This window comes from Podarcis pityusensis, assembly GCF_964106645.2.
Source record: "Podarcis pityusensis genome assembly, chromosome: 10".
Lineage (NCBI taxonomy): Eukaryota > Metazoa > Chordata > Lepidosauria > Squamata > Lacertidae > Podarcis > Podarcis pityusensis.
Window position 1 is genome coordinate 16,644,553 of NC_138035.1, and position 26,783 is coordinate 16,671,335.

Genomic DNA, 26,783 nt, shown 5'->3' on the forward strand with positions numbered 1-26,783 from the left:
CTCCTTGGCTGGACTTTGCAGTAAGCGCTGGAATGCTGGGAGGCTCTTTGCCATGCACCTGACAGCTGCTGCTGTTTTTTGTTTTGAAGGCAAGTGCTTTTAGTTTTAAAGAAATTAGCGTGGGAAGGTTTTTTGTTTTGTTTTTAAGTGAAAGAAGAACTTCCCTTGCTCAAGGTCAGTGAGCATGCTGATCTCAAAGGAAGCTGCCTTATGGTGAGCCAGACCATTAGTCCAGCTTGTTCAGTATGGTCTCTGACTGGCTCTTCCAGGGTTTCAGGTAGGGGTCCTCTCCCAGCCTTAGCGGGAGATAGCAGGATTTGAACCTGGGACCTTCTGCATGCAATGCCGTTCAGGAACTATGACGGTTCTCAGGAACTCAGTAGCCATTTTCATGAGCTTCAGATTGGAAACCAGAGAGATGCCATGAGACTACTCCTCTCCTGGGACTTTTCCAGATAAGGACGCATGGGCAGCTGGGGGAGAGTATGGGCAGAGGAGTGAGGAAGTGTTTAAAGGAAATGAAATTCTCACGTCACCCCCTGCCTCAACCCTGCACCCACTGAAATTCTGAAAGGTCCTGCAGTGAAACAGAAAAAATGGAAGCATCTTTTGGGGAGAGTTTTTTTTTTAAAAAAAAAAAAGAAATTGGAGGGAAAGTTTCCGCACAACCTCAAAAGATGAGCTATATTCGTATGCAACTATATTCGTATCCCAGTATAGCTTTAGGGGCTAATCCCATGAGTCAAAATCCTTGGGTTATAAAGCTCACCTGAGTTGCTGCATGGCCTTAAGACAAGTCACTATTTCTCGGTTTGATCCCACATTATGAGAATAATATTGACACATCTCGCAGCATCGAGGATGTAGAAAGTTATTTGAACACTTAGAATCACAGCGGTCAACGCTTTCCTTTTTTTAAGGGAAATTCCCTTATTCTGAATAGGATTCCTCATAACAAAAGGGAAACGTTGACAGCTATGCTTAGAATGTGCTGCATAAGTGTTAAGCACTCCTTAGGTTTGGGGTTTTTGTGAATGAGTTGCTGTCATGTATATGTACTAGATGTGTCTTGCTGGGGAACAGGATCTGCGGCAGTGTCTCCCATAGCTGTATAATAGGATTAAGGAAAGCATAGCCAACAAGGGACCTCCAGAAGTTGCTGGACTACAACTCCCACCATCCCTGACCAAGCTGGCTGGGGCTGCTGGGAGTTGAAGTCCAAAAACTCTGGAGTCCACCATCTTGCTTATCCCTCGACTAAGGAATGTTTGCGATGCTTAAAGGGACCCCTGACCATTAGGTCCAGTCGTGGCTGACTCTGGGGTTGCGGTGCTCATCTCACTTTACTGGCCGAGGGAGCCGGCGTACAGCTTCCAGGTCATGTGGCCAGCATGACTAAGCCACTTCTGGCGAACCAGAGCAGTGCACAGAAACACCGTTTACCTTCCTGCCAGAGCGGTACCTATGTATCTACTTGCACTTTGATGTGCTTTCGAACTGCTAGGTTGGCAGGAGCAGGGACTGAGCAACAGGAGCTCACCCCGTCACGGGGATTCGAACCGCTGACCTTCTGATCGGCAAGTCCTAGGCTCTGTGATTTAACCCACAGTGCCACCCACATCGTTAGCAGGACTTAAAAGTTTGGGTGTGACACTTTTGCATCCCCATTTCCTGACACTCTGGCTTTTTGACTGAAGGGAATCCTTTTGTGCTTGCCTGGGCAGAACCCTACTTTATCCTTAACGCCTTTGTTGCATTTCTCCACAAAACGGCTGTTTTCTACCTGTGCTTCTGAGCCAAGCGTTGCTTGTTCAGTCTTCAAGTTCCATACCTGCTTCTCTGATGATAGATGCTGCCTGCATCTGGCTGAGGCGATGCTTAAGGTAAAAAAAAAAAATGCTTCTGCCATTGCCTGCTGCCGTTTGGTAAGACAATGGGAACCCTGCTGTCTAAAGAGGCACAATATGTAGAGGTTGGTGCTAATGAGGTGTTTCTCACCTCTTGCAAGCAAGCAACAAATAGAGGTAAACCTCTTTATCACTTTTCCAGCCACCGCCTTCAATAGAAAGCAGCGTTTCAAATGCTGTGTAGCATGACCTCATCTGCAATGTGGATCTTGACTATTCTGCATCCGGCTCCACTTCTTCTTTTAAAAAAGGAGTTCCTTCAGCTGCAGGGTGTTTGCCAAATTGCTAGGCAGTTCTGTTCCATAGGTTTGCTCCTCAAAAAGTACTCCCTAAGTCAGTGCCATAGCTGGGGGGAAGGGGGTAGCCAAGACTTTTGCCCCAGGTGAAGCCTCCAGAGGGGCGCCATTGAGGCTCCCAGCCTGCCAGCTATTTACTCTCTGTGCTGGACACACAATTCTACTATTTAGAGAGACTCTTTTCTCCAGCCTCTTTTGAACAACAAACATGAGCAACCTTTCTTTTTCTCCTTTCTCAGAATTGGCCGTGTTTTAGGCTACTGAAGTCGGGCTGTTATTTTTAAGGCCAATTAAACATGAGGGAACTTGCTAAGCTTCAAAACTTTTGGCAAAACCGTTTCTCAACATTTCTAAACCTTCGAGTGCAAATCTTGAGTTCAGCTGAAGCCTCTGGAAGCTGCCCTGCTATAACAGAAACGTTGACAAATAATATCTTGCCTCCTTTTTATGCCTTTAAGAACAAATGTGCTGAGGTGTACCTGTGTGCCGTGTGTGTGTGTGTTTGTGTGCCAAACTGAGTCTTTGACCCAGGTGAAAGAAAGCCCAATTTCACCCCTGTCCAATTTGCAGCTTTATTTATTTGTTTTTAAATTACAATTTTATTAGATGTTGGCTCTTTTCCATCTTCCTTCAGGATTCTTTGCTCCGCTTTCTTTCAGAAAGGTGATGGGTTTAGAGGCTGTGTTGCAGAAATGTGAGAATGGGTGGCCTGATGTAGAAGGAACATTTGTTGTTTAGTCGTTTAGTCATGTCCGACTCTTCGTGACCCCATGGACCAGAGCACGCCAGGCACTCCTGTCTTCCACTGCCTCCCGCAGTTTGGTCAAACTCATGTTGGTAGCTTCGAGAACACTGTCCAACCATCTCATCCTCTGTCATCCCCTTCTCCTTGTGCCCTCCATCTTTCCCAACATCAGGGTCTTTTCCAGGGAGTCTTCTCTTCTCATGAGGTGGCCAAAGTATTGGAGCCTCAGCTTTGCGATCTGTCCTTCCAGTGAGCACTCAGGGCTGATTTCCTACAGAATGGATAGGTTTGATCTTCTTGCAGTCCATGGGACTCTCAAGAGTCTCCTCCAGCACCATAATTCAAAAGGAATTCAGAAGGAACATAGGAACCTGCTATATACGAGTCAGAGTGTTGGCCCACACAGCTCAGCACTGTCTCCACTGATTGGCAGCAGCTCTCCAGGGTTTCAAAGAGGGACTCTTGCCTAGCCCTATCTGGAGAGGCTAGGGTTTGAACCCGGGACCTTCTCCGTGCAAAGCAGATGTTCTGCCCTGAGGCTGTGTCCCTTCCCACAGACTTAGATTTTGTACACATACCTTTGAAGCACATTCTCTCAAAGACTTCTGGGCTTTCGCCACTCAGAGTTGCAGTTGCAGGACCCACAATTCTTGAAAGGGAACAGATGTGCTTCCAATGTGCTTCAAAGTTATAGTGTGTACACAGCCTGGCTTAATTCTTGGACAACTCATGTTGAAGGCCATGTAAATACAGCAAGGCATATACCATATTTTTCGCTCCATAGGGCGCACCGGACCATAGGGCGCACCTAGTTTTTAGGCGGGCTTCAGGCTTCAGGCTGCTATCTGCTGCGCTCCCTGGGCTTCAGGCTGCAGGCTGCTATCTGCTGCGCTCCCTGGGCTTCAGGCTGCAGGCTGCTATCCGCAAGGCTTCAGAGCCCAGCGGGAATTCCTGCCACACTCAGAAGGCTTGTGGATAGCTGCCTGAAGCCTGCATTCGCTCCATAGGGGGCACACACATTTCCCCTCCATTTTTGGAGGGGGAAAAGTATGTCCCATAGAGCAAAAAATACAGTATTTAAAACATTCCTCCTGCCACTGGGGGGGGGGGGAAGAATCATGGAAGCTGTAGTTCGTGAAATGTGTTCAGAATTGCAGTTTTGTGAGGAGTAGAGTAATATTCCCAGGATGCTTTGGGTGAGAGAGTGGGCCTTCAATTGTGTTGTGTGCCTAGCCTGACTTAAGAACCTGAATTCTTTCCCAGCAGCTCTTCATATGAATGAGGAGTGTATGCTAGGGGAAATGTCCTAGCTTCAGTTGTAGGGAAAATGCAAAGGGTCCCAAGTTAAATCCCTTGTGGCTCCAGGTGGGGCTGGAAAAGGCCTCTCCCTGAAACTCTGGAGAGCTGCTACCAGACCATGTTGACAATACTGAGCTAAATGGACCAGCTGCCTAAGTTGGAACAAGGCACTTTTCTATGTTCCTTTGTTGAAGGCTCTACCTATAGTGCTTGAAATAAGTTCATTGCCCTTGAGGCCTGAGGCCCCTTCCCAGCTGGGGAGAACTTCCTGGGCATAATGCATGCTGGTGGACCCCTATAAGCAGGACCAGCCCAAGGCATTTTGCTACCTGAGGCAGGAGATCCTGTTGCCCCATCTCATCCCAACCTCATCTCAAGTGTCTCTTCCTGGGAGTAACAGTAATAATAAAAAATTAACCAACAGTGCTTTCCTTCCATGGAACCCAAAATCCCCTGCCTGGGGCAGCTGCTTCAGTCCGCCCAATGGTAGGGCCTGCCCCGTTGGGCTTATCTAATGGCAGCACTAGTGGTAGCTAGCTTGGAGCTGTCCTTTAAATTTCCTACAGTGTCTAATCCACCTGCTGCTCAATGGATTGTTGCAAAAGGGAGGTCAGGGATGGATGGATTTTGCAACATGTCTAAATCTCTTGGTTGTAACAATATCTCAAAGCGGTTTGCAAGAAGAAGCAAACAATAACATTACTGAGTAGCAAAAAAAAAAAGTTAAAAGCAACAATTTCAAAAAGATCGGTTCTTTACAAATGTGGAATGGGTTTTATGTGGCTCTTCCAACAGTGCCAGTTCTGTAGACTGATCAGTTGAGTGGGCACCTAGAGGGTAAGGCAATATCACAAGTAAATGGGTCAACAGTTAACCCTTCCAGAGCTGTGGCACCTTGGCAGTTGCCAAGAATGACTTGGTGTGTTTGCGGGCATGAGAGGGCCAGAGGAGAGCATAACAAACATGGGTAGAGCTGATATCTCCCCAGATCGCACCCTGTTCCTTCTAGCAGGGTTATGTTCTGGTGGGCAAGAGACTCGAGATCCGCCTTATCGTCATGTGGGACTCATATGAGTCTATACCTATGTACACACACTGCATGGCGATAGCACAAGGGAGAAATGACTTCTGTGCATGAGTGAAGAACTCTTTCTGGCAAGAATGCCTGTGTGCATTGAGTAAGTGGCCTGCCACCATTTCCCAAGCTCTTTGGCAAGAATGCCATGGAACAAATCCAAAATAGGAGAGTGTGCCACCACTCTAGTGCGCTTTGCGTGTTTGTGCCACCCTTCTGATAGATTGGAATAGTTTGGCATCATAGACAGGGAGTGGACTGAAGCCCTGTCTGGCCAACGACTCCTCAAATCTGCCTTCACATGGCAGTTTATTCCATTTCCCTGACCTATTTCCTAACTATTAATTTCTGCATTAGTTTTGAGCTTTCGCATGATGTGAAAGCCACTTCCAGGAAACTAATGGACTGTAGTACATGCTTAGTGCTCATTTCTGTGTTGTTTCATTCCAGAAAAAAATCCATTTGCAGCCCACTTAACCTGGAAAATGGCAAGAGTTAATATGGCAGAATTTGGGGTAGTATACTGCCGTACAGTTCTTCCCTGTTTTGTTTTTTAATGGGGGAATAGGTCTACAGTTCCCAGACTGTATTAACAGTCAGTCCCCTCTTCATAGGAAATTCTTGAGAATTGTAGCTCTGTGAAAGGAGTTGGGGACCTCCTAACAACTGTCAGTACCAGTAACAAACCACAACTCCCATAATTCTTCAGGAGATAGCCTGACTGTGCAAGCTGCTATTGTGGTGCTTTAAAGGTGAATGTGGCCTAAAATGGTTCTGGTTATCAGAATAGCGATGACTTCCCAGCGCTCTCAGAAGCATTAAGAGTTCTGTTAGCAAATTCATATTTTCCCAATCACTGGTCTCCCGGTCAATGTGGATGGAGCAAAGGAGATTGGGGGGCATCTGTGCCATACTCCATGCCTGTGGATTCAGCCTTGCAATTACTTCTCATGCTGGTTTTAACCTGCAGCTGCTTCTAACCTCAATCTGGCCAAGGGACAAAACAGTTTTTGAATGGGTTGGGAGGCTGCACTCAAAGAGAAAAAGTACACACCCACACCCCACAGATTGTTTTTTCTTCCCCTTTAGAAATGCACGCTACCACCAATTTGGTGTTTACGTAGCTAAAGGAGGGTTGTCACACCCACCCACCCTCATAGCTGTCAACGTTTCCCTTTTTTAAAGGGAAATTCCTCATTCCAAATAGGATTCCTCGCAAGAAAAGGGAAAAGTTGACAGCTATGCCCACCCTACTTTCTTCAAAACGTGTAGCTCTGCTCTTAGGGACTTTTCTGCAAAATGGGGCTGCTAGTTCAGGTGGTAGCTTTTAGTTTGTACCATAGTAGAAAGAAAAGCCTTGCTACGTTGTTGCCTGTTTTCTACTGAACCGTTCAGCCAAATCTGTTCTTTGGAATATTGGAGAATTTTCTGCCTGTGCGACGGAACCAATATTGTTGGATGTGGGCAACTCTGCTAGGAAAGATGGGCAGCAAATTATTCTATATGTGAAATGGGCAGGGAGAATCCCTTCGTCCTTCACGAGCCTGTATTGAAAGACTACTCTTTAGTTACCTCCTTTAATCAGGATATTAGGAAATGCTGAGTCCCTTTTGAATGAAGGGAATAACAACTGAACAGGGCTTCTGGAGCAAATTGCGCACAGAATGCGCCTTACACTTAGAGCGGTTCTGTGCATCAGTTTAATTCAACTTCCTTATTATTATTTCATTATTATTATACATTTATTAATAGTTGCAGTTTTTCTTCACTTGCTTTCAAATCTGTGACTTTAAAATTCACCAGTTCATCTGTTATGGTGTCTGACTTTCTTGCTCTCTAATGTTGACGTGTGCATTGCTTGTTGTATCCAGCGATTGTGTGAGCTGAAGGCAGTTCATGTGGTTGATCTTTCCATTCTGCACTCCTCCTCCAGCATCCTCCCATAGGTTAGGGAGCCCTCCTACACAATGACGGCTGTTTTAATTCTTTAAACTGATTTAATCCTGTATTTATTATTATTATTATTATTATTAGTTTACAAATTGTCCATTACGTATGTCTTAAGGAAATTAGCCATCATATGGTCATACCTCGGTTGAACAGAATCTATTCCGGAAGTCCGTTTAACTTCCAAAATGTTCGGCTCCCAAAGCATGGCTTCTGATTGGCTGCAGAAAGCTCCTGCAGCCAATCGGAAGCCGCGGAAGCCCCATTGGACATTTGGCTTCTGAAAGAACATTCGAAAACCGGAACACTCACTTCCAGGTTTTGATCATTCAGGAGCCGAAACGTTGGACTTTCAAGGCGTTCGGGAGCCAAGGTATGACTGTACTCTAAAAATAGTTTTTAAAAACACTACAAAAGCAACAACTGGAAACAGGTGTTCATTCTGTACTGTTTTTAAACCTAAGGCAAAGCCCTTTGCATTTAGCTGAAAAAGCTTTTTTTTTTTTTTTCAAAAAAAAAGCATTCAGTTGTTTCCAGAAAGCACACATGGAGGGCTGTGATGTATCTCAACAATGATGCTGTTCCATAGGCCAGGGGCAGCCAGACTGAAAGCCCTGCTCCAAATTATCCCTAGGACCTTTATGGCAGAGGGCCAGTAAGAAATCATCATCATATGGGGCTGAAGTGGGAGGGCAGAATCATCCCAAAATGGGCAAGGGGATGTTGCACCAGCTAATATTTCCCCATTGCAGCTATTGCCTTCATTCCTTTCGTTGAATTTCTGTGTTAGCCCCAGTTATTGGCTGCCTTTGGGTTTCTGTTAGGGACTGAGGGAGCAGGATATAAATGTATTTTGAACTGTGGAACAGCAGTGGGTCCCCTATAGGTTCCTCAGATCACCTGATCTAGCTGGGCTGCCAAGCGATGACACGCCTTCATTGCGACAAACGATCAAATTTGCAATGGGCAAATCTGTCAATTTCATTTCCTCAGTTTCACATGTTTCCAGTCTTTAGTTCTCCACATCATTTCCAATTTATTTATTTTTTTTTAAAAAAAACCCCACCACAATTATGTGAGTTTCCCCTAATATACACATTTGGATGGAATATTGCTAAATATACATTTCTTTATTTTTTGCAAACCAGTCTCACCTGAAAAAAGCAGATAATGGGGTAAAGTGTCCATTAAATGCATATATTAAGTGAAAATGTGTGTTTTTATGGACACTTTGTCCCACTATGTGAATTTTTGTATATGTTTCTTGGCTGGAGAACTGCATTGCAAAATTCGGAGAAGTGTGAATTTGGACGGAAGCCTATGCTTTGGGTCTCCTGTTGTTTCAGAGAATTCAGATTAGGTAGGCTCACCTTTAAATGTGAACCGAATCCAATTATTCCTGCATCCCATAGTCTTTAGTTCCTCCTGCCTCTGTTGCAGCGGGGTGGATTGTATGGACGAAGACACCTGGGTGCAACCCAGCCAGATGGACGGGGTATAAATAATAAAATAATAAATAATTCCATATTGCCTATTCTGAGCCTACACTGGCACCTTACAGTCTATGTGGGTGTTTAGTTCATCTACAGCCATGTGTTTGCTGCAAGGAAAAATAAGCTCTCCAGTATTTTCCTCCGGTAATTGTGATGCTCGTAGGTTGCAATATTTATTAATTTCAGAAGATCTATATACCACTGGATTGTAATAAAACCTCAAAGCTATTTAGAAAATGGTCAGTAAGCCACACACCCCAGTTAAAACAATTACCTGAAACATTCAAAAAATAATAATTAAAATAAATGATAAGCTAAACAGATCTGGGTTAATTTTCCATGGAATGCACACTCGACAAATCCCAGCTAATCCTGGTCTTGAAAGCACATTTTATCTGTGGGTGCCTGTTTATTGCATTCACATGGTGGGAGGGAATTATACGTACACCTAAAACTGCAGTGTGTGGAGAGGTCCTTTGGAGGCCAGTGAAAAGTTATGGGTTCTGCAGAACAGAGCAACTTTGAAACTTGATATTATTTACCAAAATGACACACCGCTATTAGGCAGCTACCTTTCTGTTCATAGCACTTAATATTTTAGACATCAGGTTCTAAATGCAGCTGACTCGCTTACTGCAACTGTTGAAAACGATAAATCTCGGCTGCCCCCAGATATAACAGTGGGCGGGTAAGCATTTATTTTGTAGAGAGCTCTTGGCTAGAGTTTTTCCCCTGCCTTGCACTGACAGATGCCAATCTGACCTTTTGCAAAGCTCATCTATTTTTCCAAGCCTCCCCCCACCCACCCACTGAGGAATGGGAAGAGTGGATGTGGATAACATTTGAAATCAGTGTATCCTATCCTATCTCTCATTTGCCTGTAACTAAATGGGGCGCATAGGCTGCTGCAGTATAGACAAGCTTTCCATTTACAATTAAACAAAGCCAGGTTTCTTTCATATAAATAAGATACAGAGTCACGGTTTTATGTGTTTCACGTGTTTTCTTTGGAGAAAGTCCCACAGATTTCAGTGGAATTTTAATTTCAGTTAGTTCTCCCTGGAGCACAAGTTAAAGTTTCTGATAGAAGCAGTGATTACAAACCAAATTTCTTTTTTAACTTCTGAGAGTTGCATCATCATTCCCAATATTTGCTCGCAATGTTTTTCTCCTTTTTGTCTTTACCCTGTTAAAACTTGACATGTAATCTCCTTGGGGCAGAGACCGCCACCTCGTTTAAATTGTAAAAGCAGCACGAGCACTGCCACAATATTAATAGGTTACACAGTGTGTAAGATTCAGATCCAGCTAATTGTTATATAAAGAATTAAAACATCAAGGAGTATTGTTGAAGAAAGTGAATTCTCCCCTTTGTGACTTGCAGAGAAACCTCCACCTGACATATTTCAGTCTCTGAATTTAAAAGGAAAGATGGTTTGCATCTGTGTGCTAATATTCAAAGATACAGGGCAAACGAGGTGGCGGTCCCTGCCCCGTGTGTGCTGATGACAGGACAGCTCTAAATGCATTTGCTTTCTGACTTTGTGGCATTGACACGTCTCGACACAATGCCTATATGCTGGAGAAGCGGAATAGGACTGAGGAAGCATGAGTTCTTTGAGCACTGCCATCAAAATTTGCTTGAAATGAAATTTTTTAGCCAGCTGGGAGAAGCAGCTGAGAAGCAGTTGTTGTTATGGGGGGGCACACCAGCAGGTTGCAGGCCTAACTGGAAACCAAGTGTACATTAATGCAGCTGTTTAGTGGAGCTGGTATGTGGTGTGTGTTACCTGCCTCTCACCAGCATTTGCTCTTGTGTTTGGGGGAGTCCGCAGCCGGTGAGGAAATGGTGCTGTGGGCAAAGTAAATTGGAGAACCTAGGAAACTAGTATATACCAAATCGGTCTATTTCTCCACTTAGTTTGGTATTGTCTACACAAACGCGGGTGGCGCTGTGGGTTAAACCACAGAGCCTAGGGCTTGCCGATCAGAAGGTCGGCGGTTTGAATCCCCGCGACGGGGTGAGCTCCCGTTGCTCGGTCCCTGCTCCTGCCAACCTAGTAGTTCGAAAGCACATCAAAGTGCAAGTAGATAAATAGGTACCACTCTGGTGGGAAGGTAAACGGCATTTCCGTGCGCTGCTCTGGTTCTACAGAAGTGGCTTAGTCATGCTGGCCGCATGACTTGGAAGTTGTACACTGGCTCCCTCGGCCAATAAAGCGAGATGAGCGCTGCAACCCCAGAGTCGGCCACGACTGGACCTAATGGTCAGGGGTCCCTTTACCCTTTACCTTTTACACGGACTGGCAGAGGCTCTCTCCAGGGTTTCAGGCTGGAAGCCTTTTCCAGCCCTTCCTGGAGATGGTGAGGATCAAATCTGGGACTTTTGGTGTGCAAAGTCAATGTTCTTCCCTTGAGCTATGGAATGGTTAAAGTCTCTGAGCTGTTTTTCAGTTAAGCAAGAAAAGTTGACTGGGCAGTAGGGCTGGGCGATATATCGTCCAAAACCAGTTTTAAGTCCATCTCATGAAATCAGTTTCATAATTTTTGAATTGGCAATATATCATAAATCATGGTGTGTGTGTGTGTGTGTTTGTGTGTGTGTGTGCGCTATGCAAAAATCACAATGCAGGAAAAACAATGAAGCCAGCCAGTGCCTCTACATAGCTCCATTCTTATTTCAGACATTCTGACATATCAGTATATTGTGATGTTTAGCTGGTGATATATCATGATGTTGAAAACCAGATATTGCCCAGTGCTACCTTTCATGAAGGTTGTGGGAAAGTGAATAGAGAGCCATTTTTTTCTCCCATTATCATAATGCTAGAACTCTGGGTCAGGCATTTATACTACTGGCTAGAAGTTTCAAGAGAGGAGCAAAAGAAGCATTTCTTCACACACAAGTAACTTGCAGGATTTATTCCCAAAAGATGTGGTGACTTTAAAAAGGGCTTAGCCATGATGGACATATCTATCAATGGTCCTTGGTCATGATGGGTCTATGCAGTGCCGGATTTATGTATAAGCTAAACAAGCTATAGCTTAGAACCCCACTCTCTTGGGGGCCCCAAAAAATTAAAAGGGAAAAAACTGGATGTACATTTCCAAAATACAAGATAAAAAACAAATAAAATAAAACCTGCATACAGCAACAGTGTTTTGTGTTCTGTAGGCTCCTGTTTGTTATGTGCAAATGGCTTTAGATACCTATTAGGCCATAAATTACCATATAGCATATATTCAACACAAAAAACAGCGACAATTTGTTGTTGACAAAGGACAGCTGGACATATAAAGGGCCCCATTACCTTCAGTAGCTTAGGGCCTCATCAAACCTAAATCTGGCCCTGGGTCTATGAAACTTTTCAGTTCTGAAGCACTATGCCATTGGATAACAGTTGCTAGGGGGTGACACTGGGGAAGGCCTGGTGCCTTCTTGCACCGTGTGGGGTTTTTTTGTAGGCACATGGAAAGCCACTCTCTGAAGGACTAAGATGCTGGGCTAGAAAGATCTCCATTCTGATCCAGCAGGAATCTTCTTACACTCCAGCTATAGACAAGACCTGCCACTGCGCTTCATTCAAAACAACATTGGGAGATCCAAATAATGTTCATTCTACACTTGCGAAGAATCAATATTTGACTACTCTTTGGAACTCCCCACGCACTGATATTAAGCAGTTGCTTTTTCTGTATTGGTTTCGGTGGCTGCTAAAACCTTTGTTGTTTCCACAATCCTACACAGGCATGTAATATTATGATGCACAATAGTTTTAAGGTGGCTGATTCTATTTACATTTGAAAATGTTATCTTTAACAATGCTTTTGATACTAATTTATGTATATCTATTTAAATGAGTATTTTAGACCATCCTTTTTGAACAGCATACAAGTTTTTAAAATTGAGTAAACACTACACAAATTTTGTTAAATGGGTAAAAATAAATAAACGTGATCTGGAGTGGGGCTTCCCAAACTTGGGTCTCCATCCACCTGTTTTTAGACTACAATTCCCATCATTCCTGATGCTGCTCTTGCTAACTAGGGATGATGGGAGTTGTAGTCCAGAAAACAGATTGGGACCCAAGTCTGGGAAACCCTGGTCTGGAGAATTTCAAAGAAAGAGGAAAGCTCTGATAAGTTTCAGTTTGGGGGCAAAGGATCCTGTTCTGCGCATCCCTTGGCTGTGTCACCTGACATCTTCTTTCTCCTCTCTCCTCCTCTTCTCGTTTCAGGTATACAAATGCTCTCTGTCCAGCCAGACACCAAACCGAAAGGTTGTGCTGGCTGCAACCGTAAGATCAAAGACAGGTATCTCCTAAAGGCCCTGGACAAATACTGGCATGAGGACTGCCTGAAGTGTGCCTGCTGCGACTGCCGTTTGGGGGAGGTAGGCTCTACCTTGTACACCAAAGCCAACCTTATCCTGTGCCGCAGAGACTACCTGAGGTAGGACTTTGCTCTTTCTACACACCTTGTACATACGCCACACTTCCAACTCCTGCTAGGTCCTTTCCCCTTGCACTGTCTGCTGCACCACTGTCGCTACGGATACTTTGCCACCCGGCTGCACCACAACAAGCATGCAAATGGTGCTCAGAGTAGAAGAATGGTGTTGTAGGCTCATTTTCAGGCCTTGTGCCCTCATAAGGAAGATGTTTTTCCTAAGTGCTATGCTGAGGGTTGTTTTTTTTTAGGAATGCGTCTTTGACTGTGCCCCCTTTCTACAAATGGTGGTGGTAGGCTGGGATCGTAAGTAGCTTTATTTAAAATGAAAGATCTGCAGAAATCCTGTTTCTATTTTTCTCTGGACAAGCAGCTTACCCACATGATAAAAATAGGCTTTGGTTTCTGGACTGTACCAGTTCTGATGGCTAAAGGATGTATGTGTTTGTGTATTTACCCCTCAGTGAGTGGGAATCCAGAACGACGGAAACTTAGCATGTCTGGGAGAATCGGAGGCTAGAATATTTCTCTTGGACCAGTTGCAGAACTGTACTCAAGGTTATGCAGCTGTTAATATTCTTTAATACTGTTAATACTTATTAATAACTCTTTATAAAGCTTGGGTTCAAAAATTACCTTCTCCTCCTAATTCCCTGTAATGAATGGTGGCACAATGTTGACCTTTCATCTTAAGCTGAACCACTTAATTTTTTACCCTGAGAGTATCTGGAGCTTATTTTACAGAGCATCCAACCGTAGTTTCACTTCATCTGCATTTGTTTCCAGTAAGTTCCCAGCAGCAGGTTATATACCATGCAGCAAATACTATGTACATTTTGGAAGATGTCAAATCACTTGTTCCATCCTCACTCGCTCTCAAGGACCATAATTCCTATTCAAAACAGTTAATTAACTGCCACAAAGCATAGCTCTTTAACTCTCCACTGAACAGTGCTCATTTAATTCCTAGCAGTCCCTACTAGGCTACAACTAGGCCTCTCATCTCTCTACATTGGCGCAGAAGCCTTTTCAGTGTATTGTGGTGAGTTCAGTGGTCTGCTTAGGCTGTACTAGGTAAACTGCTATCTCTACAAATGCAGTTTTTTGGGTTACTGGGATATAGTTGTATTTGTAGACCCTGCAGTCATCCTCTGAGACCCTTCTTCATGTGCCCTGTCCACAAGAAGTCCAGAGGGTGGCAACATGAGAACGGGCCTTTTCTGTGGTGGCTTCTCATTTGCAGAATGCTCTCCTTCATTACATATCTTTAGGTGGCAGGCAAAAATATCCATTTTCTCTCAGGCCTTTGGCTAATTAAACAGTCTAGGGTCTTTTAAACTGTGTGTGTTGGGGGTGGTGAGTATTTTGTTCATTGTTATGTCATGTATTTTTGAGTTTTTATACTTTAAACCACCCTTTGATCCTCTGATGAAGGGTAGCATATAAATTAAACCAACAAACAACCTCTTAATTTAATTCTGTAAGCAAGTAACACTTTGGGCTAAGTTAATTGTGTTCGCACATTATATATTTGGGGGGAAACTGTCCCTATGCAGTCTGCGCCAGCCCACCCCCCATAAGTGATCTGAATGCATGAGCCAATCACTCATATATGTCAACCTTGGGAATTTTCTGTCTGTCTCAGGCTGAAAACGGATGTGGTGTGGTTGAAGAGGAATCAGAGAACTGATAGCAGCTTGAAAGAGGCTCAGCTGCATGCAGTATATACATTCACGTCACTTTTGGCAAATTGGTGTTACTGGTTTTTTGAAACCCCACAAAAACCTGCAACACCTATTTGTTAGAGGCAACAGGAAGGCAAAAAACTGAGGTCAAAACTAGAGAATTCACTCCCACAAGAAGTAGTGATGACTATCAAACATGCTCTACACTGAAACATCGTTTCCTGTCCAATCTTTGGGTAGGTTTTATGTGCCCCCACCCGCCACCCTGACAAATGTGGTGAAGAAAGTGTTGGCCCCAAACCCAGGCCTACTCCCAAGTGATGAAGCCTGACTGGAGTGGAATAAAGCTCCCAGCTTCACGTGAGAACTGGCACCTTTGGTCCAGCCCCCTTTCCTCGATCTAGCCTTGTCTCTTCCCCATCGTGATCACTTGCTTATACTTAAATGCGCTATTTATGTTAAACTTCAAGTTGATGCACTTAACGTAATTGCAGACAGTCATTTGCCTCATTGCGCCCGTATGTACTTAGCTATGCAGTGAACCTGTAAAAAGAAATCTCCATTTTTATGCTAATCCAGGAGGTAAAGAGTGCTCCCTTTTGTAGGCAAATAAGCTTTCATATTTAGTCACTGACTTGATAGGGATACGTGGAACGAATTGTCTATGCTAATGACTGCATTAGGGTTAGGTTGCAGCTTCGGTCTACCACCTTTAGAGGCTTTTAAAAAATCCTTTCCTGTATTTTAAGCATCTCTGAACAGGGTGTTACACACACCTGTGTACTTCTAATTCGTGGCGCCCTCTAGAGGCATGCAGGTTCTGTACCAAATGCCTTCCTCTTTCCCTTAATCATAACACTCAAGAGAGTTTGCAGAGAAGGAGGTAAAATTTCAGGTACTTGGGTTCTAAGTCGTTCAGGGCTTTAAACCCTTGAATTTGGCCTGGAAATAAACTGGCAATCAGTGCAGCTGTTTTAAAACCCCAGCCAGTGATCCGGCTGCTGTCTCTGGGAAGTTAACAAACAAAGCATGAGGGCATTAATCCTCTCTCAAGCTTGTTCTTCAGCAATGCCATCTTTGAACCTAGAGGTGAGATAAAGCTATTGATGACTTCTAGCTACCAGTAGCCTCATCCTTCATGATTTTTCTCCATTTCCCTTGTAAAGCCACATAGTTTTGGTTGCAGTCACCACGTCTTGTGGTAACAAAACTATAACAACCTAATTCCTCATTTACCTCAGGGGGACTGTACGATCCAACCTCTATTAATATTATGCCAACTAGTCAAATATTGGGATTCTCCTTGTGACTTTCATTGACTTCTCTTCCATACATGAGGATGCAACTAGTAATGTTCCTTGGACCATGTCAGATTCTTTGTTGTTGTTTTTTTTAAAAATAGTGTTCATTAGCATTTCCAGTTCAGGAAATATGAATGAGGTTAGCACTAGTTTGTGGTGCCTTTTGAGGAGAGAGTGAGCCAGTGAGATAATTGCTTTCTGTTGAAGTGGTTTGTTTGTTTTCAAATGGTTAACACTGATGTGTGGTTCACCTTTCACGGAACACTTAGAGATGTCCATCCAAAGTCTGAAACAACATTTTGAATGGAAGTCTAAAATGGCCTCCACCCTCTTTAATTTGAGTGCTTTGTTTTAGGAATTAATGTGGGTTCATCTATCTTTCTGGTGCACTTCTGTGGTGCCCTTTTTAAGTTGGACAGGTAAATGTTGGGTGTTTCTGTTGAGCTTTAACAGTGGTCTTTATTATTGGGATTTTGCCAAGGTGTCTGAAGAACAGTCCATGACAACAAATGTAATTCCTAGAGTTGTGGAACTGAATTACCCTCTCTTCCCCCATTACTGTTTCTCTTCAATTTAGGAATAGTTTTTAAGCTAGTTGATGAGTATCAAAATTTCCAGAATCAAAGCTTAATAAATACAATTTACAAAGTGTAGTTGGATACAGATTAGCTGAAGGTCTCCTATTTAAATTCTCAGTATGATGGACGTATTGATACTTTGTGATATTTTTCTCTCAAGCAGTAATTCTAAATTTTCTGTGTCCAGGGATACTGTTCCTGCTGAAGAACTTCCACATACCCACCACTGAGTGCAATGCAGTGGTTTTGGGAGTGTATTTTAGAGCAGCCTGTCCCAAACTTGGGTCCTCAGGTGTTGTTGGACTGCAACTCCCATCATCCCTAGTCAGCGAGGGGTGGACAAGTGTGGCTTATAGATTCCACAAGTTGGGTGCAAACTTTCCTGTTTTGTATTAACAGTCTTGCATTCCTCCAAGAAATCTTGAAGACCCTAGTATAGTTCAGGTACGGACCTTTCCTCTGAGTGCGCTGTTGACCACTGCAAAAGTTCCAGGGTTCTCTGGGAGAGAGGGGTGTAAGCTTTAAGTATGTGGTGTGGAGATGAGAATTGCTAGCCCAGAGTCCATGTTACTTGTTTTTCACAATTCCTTCCCCTGGAAGAGGGGAAGGCTCTACATGGAAACAAAGCATAATTTCTAGGGATGCCTGAGGAATTCAATTTTCTTGTGAATTCCCATGTGAATTGGCCTGATCTGGGCCTTCTGGGCTTATACGTGGATTGGATTGTACTTACTCTTCAGATTTTGCACTTCTCCCAAATTTGCAATACCGTACATTACAACTATCTTCAGCTAAGAACTTGTAACATGTTGTACAATGCATAATTTAGTATCAAGTATGAGTTAGACGTACATTGAGATAAAAACATAATTATGTGCAGTGCTATTTTTCTAGAAAAGAGGTGCCGTAACTCGCCATGAACACCTTCCTTGTTCTCTTAGAATGGCAATGGCACCCGCTTAAGAGGTGCTGGAACTGAGTTCTGGCAAGTTCCAGCTGAAAGACAGCCCTGATTATGTGTTTACATATGGATTTTTATGTGGATTTAAGACACAAATTAAAAACAGGATGGGATGGATTTAGGAATGAGTGCTTGCAAAGTGACACAAACTAGAAATAGGCTTATCCCTCCGGCTCTGATCGTGACAGACAGATCCCTTTCTCCCCCTTCAAATTTGGCATATGGCCTATCAAGATCAAATTTGCCATTTAGCCCACCTTTGCATGCAAAAAGTTGCACTTTCAGCCTCCAGCATGTTCAGGTAGGGTGAGACCTTGGAGAGCTGTCGCCAGAGTATGGTGGTTGCTCCATTAGGGCGAATGGGGCACTGCCCCACCATAGAATCATAGAATCATAGAGTTGGAAGAGACCACAAGGGCCATCGAGTCCAACCCCCTGCCAAGCAGGAAACACCATCAGAGCACTCCTGACATATGGTTGTCAAGCCTCTGCTTAAAGACCTCCAAAGAAGGAGACTCCACCACACTCCTTGGCAGCAAATTCCACTGTCGAACAGCTCTTACTGTCAGGAAGTTCTTCCTAATGTTTAGGTGGAATCTTCTTTCTTGTAGTTTGGATCCATTGCTCCATGTCCACTTCTCTGGAGCAGCAGAAAACAACCTTTTCCCCTCCTCTATGTGACATCCTTTTATATATTTGAACATGGCTATCATATCACCCCTTAACCTCCTCTTCTCCAGGCTAAACATGCCCAGCTCCCTTAGCCGTTCTTCATAAGGCATCGGACCAACCTTTTATCTAAGGACCAACCTGAGTCTGCCCTCAGCCAGCCCCCCAACTGCCTCCCTCCTTACTGAACAACAAGTCCAGAGGGTTCTTCCTCTGTCTCCATCTCACCTTTGCAGAACTCGGTAACAGGAAGGAGAAAACTGGAATTATTTGCCCTACAAATCCCATTGGTCACTCGTCTCCACTGTGCTTTGATGGCCAAGTGGTCTAACTGGGTATAGAGCAGTTCTCTATGTCCTAGCTCCACTCCTGTGGCGTCCTGGGCCAGTTCCTTTTGTCCCTACGTGTTAGAGGAGCAGATAAGATTTCCAGGCAGCTGTATGGCAGGGTGCTGTGCAGCTCTGCTGCTGAAGTTAGTATCTGGCCATGTGGTATGAAATAGATGAATGCCTGGCAAGTATAGGTAATTCAGTTGCATTAACTAATGAGCTTCATCAGATGCAATGGAAATAACGAAAGTGCAGCTGCACGGAGCTGGTAGCAATGTAGGTCAATCACCCTTTTCACTTTGGGTTTTTAACTAGGCGTATCCTGCTGAGCAGCCAATGACTACAAAGTGCCGTTTCATTTCCAATTTAATTTTGGCAGCATTTTACCAAAGAGCTGCTATTCTCCCACATGCACACGCACACACACATACACGGCTTAAATTATCTTTGCACTCTGAGACTTTAACTCCAATTTGGAGATGCTGAATGTCTCTCTCTGTGTGTGTGTCTTAGCAAAGATTATGGTGCCTTTCTAAAACGTGTCCCCCCCCCCCTTAAAAAAAAAAATCCCCTTCTTCATAGAAATTGAATTACTGCACTTTATACAACTGTCATGTTAAATATTCCAGCCATGCACAGGGCTCCTGTAAAGAGGATTATCAAGCTTGAATATGGGGGGAGTTTCCCCCCCAGCCCCTTTTGAAAAATACATCTTGAAGCTTAGTGGTCTCTTCCTTCCCCACCCTCTTCTCATGGCCTGTTTAATTAGACTTGTAAATGTACTGCAGGGTTCTTCCAAAAAGAAGCTGCTCTCATGACTGATGCAGCGCTAACCTGAAAGTTTGGTGGAGGAAGAAATGAGCAAGGCCCTGGCAATTTTTTGAGTATTGAAGGCAGAGCAGACCCCAACAACACGCTGTCTCCTAATAGTTGCAATGAAGCACAGTTCACTGATAGGGAGAAGGAGTCAGTGCATGTGGAGTGTGAGTTGTATGTTTGGCAGCAGCAGTGGCAGCCATCATCTCTTCTCCTCCTGAGCCCTCTCCCCAGCGGTTCCCCTCTGCTGGAAGACAATACAGTGGTACCTCGGGTTACAGACGCTTCAGGTTACAGACTCCGCTAACCCAGAAATAGTACCTCGGGTTAAGAACTTTGCTTCAGGATGAGAACAGAAATCGTGCTCCGGTGGCGGCGCAGCAGCAGCAGCGGGAGGCCCCATTAGCTAAAGTGGGGCTTCAGGTTAAGAATGGTTTCAGGTTAAGAACGGCCCTCCAGAACAAATTAAGTTCTTAACCCGAGGTACCACTGTACTGTGAGCACCATGTAATCTGCTCCGTGCTCCTGGAACTATCTTGCTGGTGGAGTTGAGGGCCTCATCAAGGCCAGATTTAGGTTTGATGAGGCCCTAAGCTACTGAAGGTAATGGGGCCCTTTATATGTCCAGCTGTCTTTTGTCAACAACAAATTGTTGCTGTTTTTTGTGTTGAATATATGCTATATGGTAATTTATGGACCTAATAGGTATCTCAAGCCATTTGCACATGTTGCCATGCAACCAATCCATGCAGAATGTAGGCACCCTATATATAGAAAGGAGCAAACCAGTGATATTTTAGGGAGCAGGCGAGCAGGTGGGGCCCATTGCTTACATCATAGGAGCCTACACAACACAAATCACATATGTTTTATTTGTTTTTTATCTTATATTTTGGAAATGTACGTCCAGTTTTTCCCCCTTTACATTTTTGGGCCCCCCTCCAAGAGAGTGGGGCCCTAAGCTATAGCTTGTTTAGCTTATACGTAAATCCGGCACTGGGTCTCATCACCAAACACCAGTCTAGTTATCTTCTGCAAAGGGCACCACCTTGTCCTTTGCCTCAGGTGGCAAAAGCTCTTGGTCTTGCCGCATCTCTTTGACATGGATGGAAGTTGCACTTCCTTTCAGTGGAGAACCACCTGGGCGTTTGTGGCCTGTGGGTCAAGTCTTTCTGTGCTCCATTCTGTTGTCCTTAATCCACCCCCACATGCACACAGTCGGCTACTTGAGGTAGGTGCTAGGGCTGCATGATATATTGATATAGCATCCCAAACCCGATTTGAAGTCCATAGTGTGATACTGGTTTCATAATTTTTGACCTGGCAGTATATCACAAATCATGATGTGTGTGTGCTTGTATGCTATGCAAAATTACAATTCATGGGGAAAACCCATGAAGCCAGCCAATGCTCCTCTAGATTCCTGCAGCCCCTGTTTATTCTGCTGGCTCAGCTGTCCCCTGCCTCCTGCAGGGGCAAGCGAATCGCAAGAGCAGGTGCTGGCAAAAGCCACAAAGTGGGAAAAATAATGAAGCTAGCCAATGCCTCTATATAGCTCCATCCTTATTTCAGACACCATGATATATTGGTATATTCCTGCTTTCTGAAACAGTATCCAGACTGAAGCACAGCCATCGTTTGAAATTTGCACTTCTCTGAAGTTTGCAGGGCAGTTCTCCAGCCAAGTAAAATGTGCAAAAATGCACATACTAGGGTAAATGTTCATATAAATGTATGTATTAGTGGAAATAACAACAATGCATTGCTGTAGAGAAAACTGTTTTGTAAAAATGTGTGTATTAGCAAAAATGCATACAAAAATATCCACTAAAATGCTGATGAATTTTCATGTTTGTTTTTTAAGTTAGCAAACTGGTGTGGAGAACTGAATATACGATTGGGGAAAAATAATTATCTTTATTTCACCAAGTTTATATACTGCAGTTGACAGATATGCCCATTCCTTGCTGTGATCAATGCAATGTTTTGGGTGGGCTTTGGGAAACTCCCCTCCATCCTGTGTCTGTGCCGAAATTCAGGTTCTTAGAAAATTCAGTACAGGACTGCATGCTACTAGAATCTATGAGAATTATTTACTTGGTACTGTACAATTTTCTTTATTTGGCAATTAATCCATCAATTTTGAGAGCTTTGAGTGGGTAATAAAACACATCAAAATCTGGCCTCAGGAATAATTTGACTGGGTGTCAATTTGGGCTATGGGTGAAAGCGTTTTGCTATAGAATACCACGTGATGTAAGGAGGATTCTTTCTAAGTTCACAAGCACAGTTAAGGCTTGAGTCTACTTATGTGCCCAATTATACACCAAAAATGTATTTGTACAGCATAATTTTGTAAATATTTGTCTGCACATACAAATGTGTATGGGTAGTTTAGGAAACCTGGATTGTATACATAGATGATATTATGCGGATGATGCGTGGGAATTGCTTGCATTTTTTATGCAAACTGTTTTTTAAAAAAGTATTCTCATCAAAATCAAGGAATGTGATGGGAATTAGAAAAAAAATGTGCAGATAACGCTGACATTGAGGTTTTCAGAATATTCCAACCAAAGATACAGCTATCATAACAGCAAGTCTTATCTTCCATTAATTTTTCTAATCGTGTTTAATGTCATCCTAGCCATGATGACTCACTCCCTCTTGTGGCACTGAATTCCATAGTTTAACTATGTGCTGTGTTAAGAAAGACTTCCTTTTCTTCTGCCCGGAAAGTCGTGGCTTTGTTGGAGAGGGAGGAACTTATCACTATCCTCTGTCTCCATGCTGTTCATAATCCTACACACACCTCTCATTTCCTCCTCCTCCTTTTGCTTGCTTTCTTCCCCCTAAACTAAATAGTCCACTATTTACAAAAGTTACAAAAGGTTGTAAATAAATGTTACAACCTTTTCTCATAGGTACATGGCCCCAAAACAATTTTGCCTGCCCTCTTCTGTACCTTTCCAACACTTTCTCCAGCTTTCCCCAGCATGAATGCAGACGCTCTCGGATTTGTGTAGTAGAACGATCTTGCAGAGTGTAGAGAGATGCGTGTCAGAAGAGAACAAGGAGCTGGGAGTTCCTCCCTCCCCAGTGATTACCGTTTCTCTGTGGAAATGACCAAACAGTTTCTTTCTCCAGCTTCTGATTCTGTTGCATCCTTATCTGATTTCTAGAGCAGCCAGGGAGTCCCCATTGTGTGTGAGCAGAACTAAAAATGTGTTCGCATGTAGGGCTGGCTCCAGGTTTGACGGGCTTCGGGCACTGGTGGGCCCCCTTCAGGGCCGTCTTTACCCGGGGATGTGGGACACCTGGGTGTTGGATTGTGGGGGGCACCCGGCGCTGAAGCAGCCTAAGTGTATTGTATTGAGCTGCTATGCGGCAGAGGGGCCAGCGGCACCTTTGACACGACTGATCTCACGCCGCCTACCTGCGAATGCTGCTGCAGGGAGAGCTCTCTGGAAAGTCTCGCTCACCAAAGCCAGGAGGAGGGGGAGTGACAGGAAAGAGGGAGAGATAGGCAGAAAGAGAACACGCCTATCTAGCCACGGGAGCATGCACAGGCTCCAGAAGAAGAACTTGTATATGCATGCTCTCAAGGGCCCTCCCAGCTGTGTGGTGAGCCAGTGTGGTGTAGTGGTTAAGAGCGGTGGACTCGTAATCTGGTGAACCAGGTTCGCATCTCCACTCCTCCACATGCAGCTGCTGGGTGACCTTGGGCTAGTCACACTTCTCTGAAGTCTCTCAGCCTCACTCACCTCACAGAGTGTTTGTTGTGGGGGAGGAAGGGAAAGGAGAATGTTAGCCGCTTTGAGACTCCTTCGGGTAGTGATAAAGCGGGATATCAAATCCAAATTATTCTTCTTCTTCTTCTTCTTCTTCTTCTTCTTCTTCTTCTCCTCCTCCTCCTCCTCCTCCTCCTCCTCCTCCTCCTCCTCTAGAAATAAGGTTGCTCCCAGAATGAAAGGCTGCCTGAGATGGCTCTCCCACGCATGCGCACAATGCCTGCCCGTCTCATCTTTCAGACACATTGAAGGCAATGTGAGGTCTTCACCTCAGGTGGCAGGATCCACAGGGGCAACAGATCCCAACATAGATTTTTATTCCTCCCTTGCTCCCGATGTAGATCTTCACTCAGCCCTTCTTTCCTGGCGGGGAGGGAGGCACCATTTTGTGATTTGCCTCAGGTGCCAAAATTTCTCAGGCTGGCCCTGAGCAGCATCAAAGTCCCCTGAGGTGCTCAGTGTAGCATTATTCTGGAGCATTGTAGGAAAGTAAAATGGAGGCTCATAGACTGAGTTCTAGGGCCAGGGCAGATGTAAGCACTGGTGGACCTTACTGGAGTCCTAGCAGTTGCCTTCGGATGCAAGTCACCGATCCTATGCCTATGTACAAGAATCTCTGAACAGTTTCCACCCTACAGTCGGCAAAGGTCTGAGAGTATCCCCAAAGATACTGTCAGCTTTGAAGGGGGCTGTGTTAATGGGTCCTTCAGAGGCACTTTAAGCATAGAACGAATCTTTGGTTTGAGTGCTGCTTCCTTGTTGACATTATGGGCAGTTTTCCTGACTTTGGTGTCTCATTATTTATGTGAAAATATTGTTAATAATGTGCCAGGGCTGGTATTTGACGACTTCCTGTAAGAACTGTGGGGGTAAAATACTACCTATTTCACACCATTGTGAGTGCGCATGTAAATAAAATTCCCCCAATGGTGCTATCTGTGGCATCTGACGTTGTTCTGGCTCTACAATTCTCGTATCATTTTATCAAAATTAGTGCTTGGGATTATGTGTGGGTTTTATTCTCTCATGATTGATGAGATAATCCGTGTAGGGGATAAGCTCATTTTTGATGCATGCCAAAACTGGTAACGAAGGAATGTTTTATATAATAAAATATTGCTGAGCTAGACTGATTCATGTATTCTCATTTGCACAGTTTTCTGAGGGGCATATTCAATTATGTTATTACACTTCGTGTTTAATGCTTAACAGCAAATTTCTTCCAGCTTACGACAAATTAAATAAATTGCTACAAGTGTTCTTGCTGGTGGTCTGTCTCTTCTCTTAAAGCACAGCACAGATTAACTTATTTGTTTATACTGAATTGTTGTATAGGCTTGTTGACTTCCAAAATCAAAGATTCTGCAACCTGGAGGTGGCAGCTCTATAAAGGTAGTGGATAGCTCAAAAATACCTTCTTGTTTTTTTATAATTATAATTACTTTATAATTTAAAAACCCTGGGGGACTAGGGAAGCATTGGCACCCCTGTCGGTGTGTGTAAGGTTGCAAAACGGATTCAGCATGCATACTTGAAGAGACTAATGTGATATCGAGTCCTAATGTTTTTATTTTATTTAAATGGAACTGCTTTTCAGGATCTTGGGTCCTCCCAAAATATCTTCCCCCCTCAAAAAAAACCCCCATGAATCTCTGAAAAAAGCAAACACACAGTAGGAATAGCATTGTAGGAATAACATTTCCACAGTTAAAATCAACATACAGTTGAAAATTCTTTACATATATAAAAAAACAGAGCATCAAATAGCAATAATGACATAAGCTACAATCTCTTGCAAAACCCCCATGAATCCCCAAATATAACCAAAGCATTCCTCATTCCTCAAATCCAAGCTATCCTGGCTTGCCTTAGCCCAGACAGATGGGGGGGGGTATAAATAATAAAAAAAATATTATTATTAATTATTATAAAAGCAGATTGAAAAAGATTTTTTAAAGGAATTGTTTGTTTGTTTGTTTGTTTATATGCTGCCCACCTCACTGTCCAGAAATCAAGGAGGGAGACACCTTTATCTTGGGCAAATGAGTTCAATAGACAAAATACGTTGGTTGGTGCCTCCACTCCCCACTTCCTATCCCTAGCCTGGTCATATTCAGTGATATCACAGGGTACCTCTGTGGCTGCTTGAAGGCCCAGGTAGCGTCATATGTGCATAAGCAGTCCTTCAGGTAACTTGGGCTTTAAATGTCATGAAACAATTTAGAAATCTTCCTTAGAACCGCCCCGAATATTCTCAAGTTCACAGCTTCAGTTAGAAACCGATGGGATAGAAAATATGATTGTACATAACATTTGCCCATTTGTAGAATCCTGCTGGTCATTGTTTCCATAGCATTCCCACCACCACCTTTAGCCACATGAGTGATGGCACCATCTCTATGGTGTCTAGAGTGGCAGCTCCTTCAATAATGCCACCATGGTTATGAAAAGCCTCCCTCGCCCCCTGCTGGTATTCAGCCGTGTTTTTCTAAACTTCCTAACAGGTCACCAGCTTACTGTTTTAGGCAGTGCCGTATTTACATATAAGCTAAACAAGCTATAGCTTAGGGCCACACTCTCTTGGGAGCCCCAAAAACAAACCTGGATGTACATTTCCAAAATATAAGATAAAAAACAAATAAAATAAAACCTACATACAGTTAGAGCTTAATAATTATTTCACAATTAAAATATTTCTTCTTAATTGTATTTCACTATTAATATACAGTACTACTTCTTAAATGTATTTCAGTTCAACAATTACTTTGATAAAATACATATTTTGTTATGTGCAAATAGCTTTAGATACCTATTAGGTCCATAAATTACCACATAGCATATATTCAACACACACAAAAAACAGTGACAATTTGTTGTTGACAAAGGACAGCTGGACATACAAAGGGCCCCATCACCTTCAGTAGCTTAGGGCCTCATCAAACCTAAATCTGGCCCTGGTTTTAAGCAGTACTTGCTATGATTAGAATTGTACACTTCCTTGCGTGTCTGGCCCTAGATGTGAGGATCTTCTCAGCCATGTGGACCACCCTCATACTTCATGGTGGTCTTATCTGGTTACACCACGAGGGTGCTGGACTTTACTTTAACAGTAAATAGCAGACAAGACAAAAAGACGAGCCTTCTGGATCAGGTCCATGGCACATTTAGTCCCAACATCTCGTTCTCTAGGTGGACAACCCGATGTCGGCAAGCACCACCCAAGCACAAGAGCACTGTCTCCTCATGTGTTTCCCATCCAGTGGTCTTCAGAAGTGTTACTGCCTCTGAACGTTGTTCTCTCCAACTCCTATGAACTAGGGTTGCCATATCTTGAGCCACTGCCAGCCCAAGCTGGGGAAAGAAGCATGCAGGCGAGCGGGACCGCCACTGCACCCGCACGCCTCTTTCCCTGACTCGGGCTGGCAGCAGCCACGGCGTGCAG

The 26,783-nt window shown here is 43.8% G+C and overlaps 1 protein-coding gene across 5 annotated transcripts in view; it reads left to right on the forward strand.

Annotated features, from left to right (window-relative positions):
- Nucleotides 1-26,783, forward strand: part of LMO3 (LIM domain only 3) — a 95,978-nt gene that overhangs the window by 10,143 nt on the left and 59,052 nt on the right. For all 5 annotated transcript variants that reach the window (XM_081023338.1, XM_081023340.1, XM_081023339.1 and 2 more), the window contains exon 2: nucleotides 13,001-13,214. In XM_081023338.1, coding sequence (XP_080879464.1) covers nucleotides 13,009-13,214 — 206 coding nt within the window. In that variant the 5' untranslated portion in view covers nucleotides 13,001-13,008. The remainder of the gene's footprint in view (nucleotides 1-13,000; nucleotides 13,215-26,783) is intronic.